At 42.1% G+C, this 10437-nt stretch overlaps 1 protein-coding gene across 2 annotated transcripts in view; it reads left to right on the top strand.

Annotated features, from left to right (window-relative positions):
* fam171b (family with sequence similarity 171 member B) overlaps positions 1–4788 on the top strand; it is a 105297-nt gene extending 100509 nt beyond the window's left edge. For both annotated transcript variants that reach the window (XM_072477793.1, XM_072477802.1), the window contains one exon: positions 1660–4788. In XM_072477793.1, the coding sequence (XP_072333894.1) occupies positions 1660–3055 (1396 nt within the window). In that variant the 3' untranslated portion in view covers positions 3056–4788. The remainder of the gene's footprint in view (positions 1–1659) is intronic.
* The last annotated feature ends 5649 nt before the right edge of the window (positions 4789–10437 follow it).

Consider the following 10437-nt stretch of genomic DNA (forward strand, 5'->3'; position numbering starts at 1 on the left):
TGAATATGATGAGCAAAGGAGCACATATGTGCACAAAACATGCTAACTTTCTTCACTGCACACTAAACACATCACATTGACCTTTTGGACACACTGTGGCTACCAGGGCAGGTCAACGGTTATGAATCCCCTCTTGACCCCCCCCCCCCTTCCAAAACCCTGTCCACCATCTACAAGGCACAAGTCAGGAGTGTAATGTAATACACTCCACTTGCCTGGATGCATGCAGCTCCAACAACACTCCAGAATCTCGTCACCATTCCGGACAAAGCAGCCTGTTTGATTGCTTCCCCTTCCACAAACATTCAAACCCTCCACCACCTACGAACATTGGCAGCTGTATGTACCATCTACAAGATGCACTGCAGTAACTCACCCAAGGTTCCGGAGACAGCATCTTCCAAACCCATGACCACTACCATCTCGAAAGACAAGAGCAGCAGAAACCTGGGAATCCCACCATCTGGAGGTTCCTCTCAAATCACTCAGCAACCTGACTTGGAAATATATCGCCATTCCTACACTGTCACTGGGGCAACAACCTGGAACTCCCTCCCTAACAGCACAGTGGGTGTACCTACAACTGAAAGACTGCAGCGGTTCAAGAAGGCAGCTCACCACCACCTTGTTAAGGGCAACTAGGGATGGGCAATAAATGGGTGCCTAACCAGTGGTGCCCACATCCCATATTATTTTTTTAAATGAAGAGGAATATAATATTTGTAGAATGTCAGAATTTCCCATTATGATAATTCCCCATTTACTTGTTTTTGAAGTTTATAATATTTTGGCTTCTCTCTCAATCCTCTTTGTATGTCGCAATCATTTATTTCACTTCTTGTATAATAAATTAAAATGTCAGTTTCTGTGATTTTTTTTTTGGTTTGCTGTCAATGGGAATGCATCAACATTAAGGTTTGCTTAACCTTTATCTTGCTTGATGATACCCCTGTTGCTGGAAGCCTGGAAATCCCCTAGACATGGTGCCAGATTCACACTGATGTTGGGAAATTGGTGTGACAGATTGCTCGATCTTTGTGGGCAGTGACTAGGACTGTTGCTTCATTCCTCACCATAAAATCCAGCCCAATGAAATGGACACCAAAATATTGCCTTTTAACTTCAACTGGGAACTGTTAATTACTGCTTGAGGAAAGGAGCTTGGGGCTCTGTAACTGCAAGTGAATACAATATCTTGGTCAAAGTGCCACTATTGATGAAACTAACTGCATCAGTTTGGAGTGGAATATTTGCTTTAAATATTTGCTTTTTGAGTGCATCATACTCAATAAAGTAAATAACTTCTCAAAAGTACAGCTTTCCTTTAGCACCAAAAATTGCTTGTCCTAATTTTCTCCTTCGTTCTTGTGTTCTTAAAAGAAGAGAATGCAGAGATTTTCTAATGCATATTTTTACAAAAATTGATTTTTGGTGCTAATCCTTGTAAAATCATACAGCACTGATGGAGGCCCAGCAAGCTAGTCTGCTCTTTGAAAGACCAATGCAATTAGTCCCAGTCTCTTTTCTCATAGCTGTGCAGATAATTCTTTCTTGCGTATGTATTCAAATCACTATAGAATCTTCTGCTAGTGCACTTTAAGCATTTTTATTGAAAATATTTGCTCTTTTTAATTAAAGCCAACTTCTGTTTCTTGACAGAGGAAGATATAGTCATCCACACAAAAAGCCAAGAACCAAGATTAAACTGGATACCTCAAAGAAGGACCAGACCACTTCAACCACTCACATGAACTTGCCCCCTGTCACCAAAGAAAACTTAAAATCTGAGGAAAAGCTTGCTTCCCAACAGCCCAAGGTAGTCTCCTATAGTCCAAAGAGAGAACTGTCTCAAAAAGAAATGGGTGAATTTTGTAAACTTGTGAATAAAACTGCAGAGAAACAAAATAACGAGAGCTGCAAAATTTACGTTGAAAATTTTACAGTCCGGTCTCGGAAAAGAATAAGTGATAATCTTCACCGGGAAGCTCTCTCTCAGCAAGCAGTCAACAGTCCGAAGGATTTACCCAAAAATGCACTGCAGATTAAACATATGAAAATGCTAGCCAGGAGAAAGGAGATGATAGAAGAGCAGCATAAAATGCAGCACATTAACAATGAAGAAATGTACCAATTACCCCATATTTCAAGCAAACTATTGCCTATTTATAATCCAACCATGGCTGTCATGCAAAATCAAGAATATTTTTGTACTCCAGACCAGGTTGCCAGGTCAGTTACTTTGCCCAGAAATAAGCAGATTGTCTATAGCCCTTTGGCTGAGCCACTAACCCGGGACAATTACACTCAGACACTTCCTAAAATGCCATTGTACTCCCAACAACAGACTGAATCTCTCAGACAACAGCAGATTCTCCAGAGGCAACAGGACTATATAAACTCAAAACAGGTCATGGATTCCAAGTCTGTACTGCCCATGAACTGGGGAATATACAGCAACAACCTGCTGGAATCTGTGTCTGTTCCTGGCACACTGAATGAGGCAGTGGGAATGACTCCATTTTCCACTGAACTGCAGGGCATATCTGAGCAGACACTGTTAGAACTGACCAAAACCAAGCCATCGCCACATCCCAGAGCATGGTTTGTATCACTGGAGGGTAAGCCAGTGCCTCCAATCAGACATTCATGCATGATTGTTCAGAAACCGAAAAAGGCACACAGCAACGATACAAGCCTCGACTCTGGAGTTGACATGAATGAGCACCATACTGGCAAGAAACTTGAAAAGGAGAAGACTTTCATCAAAAGTGCACCCCCTTCGAAGAGCCATTACTCAGAGGACATGGATCTGAGTGGCAGTGAAAGCGGGACAACGGTCTGTACCCCTGAGGACCTGTCCTTCAGACACGTGCTGGATATAGGAAGTGACCAGATAATTGAGGTTGAAGAAGAACAAAGTGACCGAAGTTTGCAGGACGATGAGATCAGTGTAACTCCTCCACAGGGAGAAATGAGTACTGATCGAGATGGGGAAGACAGTAAAAAAAGTGTTTGGCAAAAGAGAGAGGAACGACCTCTCATCTCTATAAACTAAGTTGAGTTGCTTTGATTCCAAATCGTTACAATGGAGCAAAAGCATGTTTTTGATTCTATGGTTATTTTATTGATTAATTACAATTCATGGTACTGAATAAAAACATCCTGTTTGTATACGGTGTATCGTTTGGATCACTCATCTTGAATTTGCTGTAAATAATTTCACACGGTTATTAAGCACCAAGTTCTATGTGCCCTTTAGACTTTTGCACCAGAAGCTGTTTATAAGAAATTGATGAAGGTTACCTGATAAGTTTGCATTATCTTTTTACAACCAAACCTTGTATCCTTTCTTTCAAGCCGCTTGCCCCTTTTTCAAGTCTTATCACCTCTGCCACTGTAAATCACTAGCAAGAAAGAAACCAAGTTAATTTGTGTCTCTTGTATTAATGTTTAATGTCAGTCTAGTTTGTAAATCTGTTAATACCCTGCCCTCCAAAGATAGAGATGGTTAAGTCAGATTCTTGTCTGGTGTAATCCATTTGTGTGGTGCCCAGACATAAGAGCTTATCGAAGAACTAAATAAATATATTCTGAATAGAATGCTGACTTAACTTGAATCTGTATCAACAAGGTGATGAGATACACAGCTTCAACTTCAGACTGCTGTTATGATGTGTCTGTGTTTAAAAATAGAAGACACTGCTTTTCGCCATTTATTCCCAAAATTTGAAACCGTATATAGTTTTACACTAAAGGATACTTTTATAAAATGTGAAATCATGTATTCATTTTTAAAAACTAATCCCAAAAAGCACAAACTTTTCAAATTTACTAAAAGCAGGGATAGATAGTAAAGCATTACATGTGAGTACAAGAGCAGTGATTCAAACAGCAATGTTTGCAAAATCCAGGGTTCAATGATGCTTGGTCTTGCAGTCTGAGAGGCTCCTGTTCATATTCTAGATAGATGGAGCACATAGTTTACAATTAAATCTAAAAGTCTTAATAAAAGCAATATTTCTTAATCATCTTAAACTATGGAAAGCACAATATTGAAGCTAATTCTCACTGAATTCTAACCCCACCCATAAAGACGTAACTATCATTTGTTCTTTTCGTGACAGAGGTGGTCAGAAAATGGTGAAATAAATTATTTATAAAACTTTACCGGCTAGAAGAGTATATATAAAAAGAAAACTAATGTTTACTTCCATTGTTCAGATTCATGTAATGAGGCACGCAGTCATTTTGTTGCATCTACCTTGTTTCATTTCAGTGTGAATTTCCATTTCGATAACCTTCAGATTCTGAGGAAACACTGGGACTTTTAAAGCTGATCAGCTACGTGGCACCATGCTGCTGATGTTATGGTTATTCCAGTTTGCCACAATCCAGAGTTCTAAGCAAAATACAGTCCCTGAACTAATTCTGCTTAATCTTGGTAACTACATGCTCTCGAGTCATTATTTTATTTTGTATTTGGTACACACGTTGAAAAACAGTCTGCAGTTTTGTTTTATAGTTGACAAAATGCTGGAACAAAAGCAGGACCCTGCTGTTTTGTGAACCATTGGAAGTATTTTATTGTATTATGTTTTGAGAAAAGTGTTTGTTTATTCAATGTGGTGTCAGGCATGGTTGCATGTTCATACATTTTGTTCATTATCAAAGCCAGTTTTGCCATTAGACGCCGGTGTCATTATAGTATCTCTAAGGAGTAGTGAATTAATTCAGAATTGTTTTAATGCATTGCTTAAAACCCAATAAAATGGAACTGAGTTTCGTTTACATTGTGTTTGACTCAAATGCACATGGTATAGTGCATAGTTACCCAAAATGCATTACCTGAGCAATGTGTTGTGGAATCAATAGTTGTGAATGCATTGGTCTGAAATTCCTCTGTCTACTGTTTCACCAGAAGCATGAATACATTAATTTTAAATTGGTTAATGTTGCCATTGAAATAGAGAGAGGAATTTCAGATGAAAATGTTGGGTTTTGATACACCATTATCTCACATGAGAATTCCAAAGTCTCAATTGAATAATAAAACTAATTTGTGTACTTTGCGGGGTGGGGGGGTTCCAACAACAGTATGCATTTTGTAATACAACTTACCGAGTCCTCAAACGTAGCTGTATCATGGGGAAACTCCAAATACAGACCCAACCATTTGTTGTAGCAGGGAAGGGAAGCAGAGTCTGGACTTTTGTTGGCAGCTTCATATCAGTATTGTGGATAGCCCAATGTGGGTCCTATCTTTCAGCTACAAATTGTAGGTAACCTAGGGGATGAAAGTGGGTTGGGAGGCGGGGGTGAATGCAAAGCATCAGAACATGCAGTTTAATTGAAATGTTTTTAGGTTCAGTGTTTCTGTGACCAGGAACCATTAAACTTAATGCCATTTTCAAAGAGACCTACTTAGAGTTACACATACTAATACCTATATCAGCAGTTATTTTTAAAATGCCTTGCATTGAACAAAAATGTTTCTCTCAATGTTCAGTTAATATAACAATAAAAAGTTTATATAACAATAAAAATTAGTAAAAAGGGAGTGCATGTAGTAACTCCCAATCCTGATTATTATAGCATTGTACATAACATTCTCCTGTTATAGGAACAGAAAATGCTGGGAAAACACAGCAGGTCTAGCAACATCTGTGATGAGAAAAAATAGAGTTAACAGTTTGACTCGATGACTCTTCTTCAGATGCTTGCAGGCAAATTGTGGCTAATTCTGTAATTTTGAAACCAGAATACTTGCCATTTCTAATCCCAACTCCAGTTGGCAGCTTAAATGCCCCAAAGTTAAACTATTCTCAAGTTGCCTCAGAACATCAAATGTGACTCTGTCTGCTTTCGATCAAATTGGGGGAAACCAGCTGAGGTAGTATAAACTGCATGATATTGATTTCATTATCAACCTCAAAACACTCAAAATAACTTCTTGCAGACTATCTTGTGAGAATGAGAATGTCAAATCAGAAAAAACTAGGATAGAGCAATCAAAGGTAATACGAGGACTGTTGGGAAAAGATTTGGGAGCAAGAACAGGGCTAGAAATGCATCTTGGATAGTGGCTATATCAGATTGGCCATTTTGGGTCACTGGCAAAGGCACATATTTACACCTCGGTGTCACTTAGGAAACTGGAAAAGAAGCAATAATATCAGTGCTCCATTAACAAACGGAGATGGTCAGGGTGATTCAGGAGTAAGAGGTTGGTTCACACTCAAAGCATGAAACCAATTGAAATGCAGAATTGAATCATCAGCAAGAGAGCATGGGATTGGATGAGGATCAGAGAAAGCCATTGTTGAAAAGGGAAATTCTATTTAGGGCAAGAAAATAACCTGGACGATCCCTATTCCAGCACCTGTGATATTAATGGTAATTGTTGCATGGATGGAGACAGACTTAAAAGCAGCAAATTCACAACTAAGATTTTTTTTTTTTTTAAAAAGCAACCACTGCTTCCATTCCATTTGACACATGCATGCCTCTCAAGTGCTGCAAATTTACAGTAGCAATTTTACACTGTTTCCTGTTACATATGTATGTTCAACATGGTCTCTTTTCTCAAAGGATGGTTTCAGGTTGGTAGCTTCAAGATGATGGCATCGGAATTGTACATTCATTAGCTTATATTTGTTACTGTGAAAAAGCATCCACACCCTTTACACATTCCACATTGAGGGGACAATTTTCTGGCCACATTGCGGCTGACGCCAATCCTGCTATGTCAGGAGAGCCCTAAAACAGTCACGCCAGGTGCCGAACAATTTGCCATTCTCCTGGCCTGCTCCAGATGGTGTAACCAGACTCTTGCAGAAAGCAACAGGGTAGTTGTTATGGGGGACTTTAACTTTCCAAATATTGACTGGAAACGCTATAGTTCGAGTACTTTAGATGGGTCCGTTTTTGTCCAATGTGTGCAGGAGGGTTTCCTGACACAGTATGTAGATAGGCCAATGAGAGGCGATGCCGTATTGGATTTGGTACTGGGTAATGAACCCGGACAGGTGTTAGATTTGGAGGCAGGTGAGCACTTTGGTGATAGTGACCACAATTCGATTACGTTTACTTTAGTGATGGAAAGGGATAGGTATATACCGCAGGGCAAGAGTTATATCTGGGGGAAAGGCAATTATGATGTGATGAGGCAAGACGTAGGATGCATCAGATGGAGAGGAAAACTGCAGGGGATGGGCACAATGGAAATGTGGAGCTTGTTCAAGGAACAGCTACTGCATGTCCTTGATGAGTGTACCTGTCAGGCAGGGAGGAAGTGGTCGAGCAAGGGAACCGTGGTTTACTAAGGCAGTCGAAACACTTGTCAAGAGGAAGAAGGAGGCTTATGTAAAGATGAGACATGAAGGTTCAGTAAGGGCGCTCGAGAGTTACAAGTTAGCTAGGAAGGACCGAAAGAGAGAGCTAAGAAGAGCCAGGAGGGGACATGAGAAGTCTTTGGCAGGTAGGATCAAGGATAACCCTAAAGCTTTCTATAGATCTGTCAGGAATAAAAGAATGACTAGGGTAAGAGTAGGGCCAGTCAAGGACAGTAGTGAGAGGTTGTACTTGGAGTCCGAGGAGATAGGAGAGGTGCTAAATGAATATTTTTCGTCAGTATTCACACAGGAAAAAGACAATGTTGTCGAGGAGAATACTGAGATTCAGGCTATTAGACTAGAAGGGCTTGAGGTTCATAAGGAGGAGGTGTTAACAATTCTGGAAAGGGTGAAAATAGATAAGTCCCCTGGGCCGGATGGGATTTATCCTAGGATTCTCTGGGAAGCTAGGGAGGAGATTGCTGAGCCTTCGGCTTTGATCTTTAAGTCATCTTTGTCTACGGGAATAGTGCCAGAAGACTGGAGGATAGCAAATGTTGTCCCCTTGTTCAAGAAGGGGAGTAGAGACAACCCCGGTAACTATAGACCAGTGAGCCTTACTTCTGTTGTGGGCAAAATCTTGGAAAGGTTTATAAGAGATAGGGTGTATAATCATCTGGAACGGAATAATTTGATTAGACATAGTCAACACGGTTTTGTGAAGGGTAGGTCGTGCCTCACAAACCTTATTGAGTTCTTTGAGAAGGTGACCAAACAGGTGGATGAGGGTAAGGCAGTTGATGTGGTGTATATGGATTTCAGTAAAGAGTTTGATAAGGTTACCCACCGTAGGCTACTGCAGAAAATACGGAAGCATGGGATTCAGGGAGATTTAGCAGTTTGGATCAGAAATTGGCTAGCTGGAAGAAGACAAAGGGTGGTGGTTGATGGGAAGTGTTCAGACTGGAGTCCAGTTACTAGTGGTGTACCACAAGGATCTGTTTTGGGGCCACTGCTGTTTGTCATTTTTTAAATGACCTGGAGGAGGGCGTAGAAGGATGGGTGTGTAAATTTGCAGATGACACTAAAGTCGGTGGAGTTGTGGACAGTGCGGAAGGATGTTACAAATTACAGAGGGACATAGATAAGCTGCAGCACTGGGCTGAGAGGTGGCAAATGGAATTTAATGCAGAAAAGTGTGAGGTGATTCATTTTGGAAGGAATAACAGGAAGACTGAGTACTGGGCTAATGGTAAGATTCTTGGCAGTGTGGATGAGCAGAGAGATCTCGGTGTCCATGTACATAGATCCCTGAAAGTTGCCACTCCGGTTTTGAGGGTTGTTAAGAAGGCGTTAGCTTTTATCGGTGTGTTAGCTTTTATTGGTAGAGGGATTGAGTTTCGGAGCCATGAGGTCATGTTGCAGCTGTACAAAACTCTGGTGCGGCCGCATTTGGAGTATTGCGTGCAATTCTGGTCGCCGCGTTATAGGAAGGATGTGGAAGCATTGGAAAGGGTGCAGAGGAGATTTACCAGAATGTTGCCTGGTATGGAGGGAAGATCTTATGAGGAAAGGCTGAGGGACTTGAGGCTGTTTTCGTTAGAGAGAAGAAGGTTAAGAGGTGACTTAATTGAGGCATACAAGATGATCAGAGGATTGGATAGGGTGGACAGTGAGAGCCTTTTTCCTCAGATGGTGATGTCTAGCACGAGGGGACATAGCTTTAAATTGAGGGGAGATAGTTATAAGACAGATGTCAGAGGTAGGTTCTTTACTCAGAGAGTAGTAAGGGTGTGGAGTGCCCTGCCTGCAACAGTAGTGGACTCGCCAACACTAAGGGTATTCAAATGGTCATTGGATAGACATATGGACGATAAGGGAATAGTGTAGATGGGCTTTAGAATGGTTTCACAGGTCGGCGCAACATTGTGGGCCGAAGGGCCTGCACTGCGCTGTAATGTTCTATGTTCTATTGTCCTAAACTGATCACACCTCATTTGCATTCATCTGAGAGAATAATTTGTGGACTGCATGTCCTGCAACTGTGATGCCTGAACAGCGTGCCTATACTCTGGGTGTTGGCAGCTGCCTCTGTAGTGCTGATGTACCTAAACAGTTGATACTGTTAGATATGGTGTCCCCTCACAATGGCCACTACAGCCATTTGGCCATCATCATTATGCCTCAGCACTCTCAGCTGCATAACTCTCCAATTCAAGGTCAGGGGAAGACTCTCTCAAAAGCAAGGATGAGAGTCGGGCCAGGCAACTTGAGTGGAGGTCAAGGGGACCGGGCACTGTGATGAATGGTCAGCTGCAAGAATCATGAGGACACGGGGTTGTGGGGTAGGTTGTAAGATTTGAGTGCTCCGGGATGGAAGATCTAACTGATTGTCAGTCTCTTTCCTTCTCCAAATCCTTCCAGACACAAGATAATGTTAGGATCGATTCTGCTGAGGTCCCTGTCATCCTGTTAGTCACAACTGAGACGGGCAGACGTTGCCGAAGGCCAACGCAGTCAGGAACTTGCAGTACATTGGCAGGAGGCCACCACTCGAGCTCAAGACCTGGCTGCACATCAAGCTGAGGTGGTCAGAAGGGTACACTAGCTAGGGCGTGCAGCACTCTATGTTCCTACGACGAGCTGACTGATACCATGTGCCGCAGAAGACTGCGTCTCAGCAGGGAGACAGTGTCCCACCTGTGCGAGGACATGGCACCTAATGGAGAAGGAGGACACCCACTCCCAGTGGCTGTGAATCAATTTCTACTGCACTGGGTCACCTCCAGGTTCAAGTGGGAACCTCTGTGGCATCTCGCAGTTGTCAGCTCATGGGTGCATCCAGGAGGTGACTTGTGCGCTGTATGTCCAGGCATCCAATTACATCAACTTTGACCTGGGTCATGCCCACCAAGATGCCCGGGCTGCAGGATTTGCTCCCATCGCCAGGATGCCCAAGGTCCAGGGGGCCATCAATCACATGCATGTTGCCCTGCGAGCATTGTGGCATCAAGGAATGCCTATATTAACAGGAAGAGGCTCCCACTCCCTGAATGTCCAAATCCTGTGCAACCAGCACCTAAGGATGTTGCACATGTGTGCACGC

This window comes from Scyliorhinus torazame, chromosome 2 (assembly GCF_047496885.1).
Source record: "Scyliorhinus torazame isolate Kashiwa2021f chromosome 2, sScyTor2.1, whole genome shotgun sequence".
In the NCBI taxonomy this organism is placed as follows: Eukaryota; Metazoa; Chordata; class Chondrichthyes; order Carcharhiniformes; family Scyliorhinidae; genus Scyliorhinus; species Scyliorhinus torazame.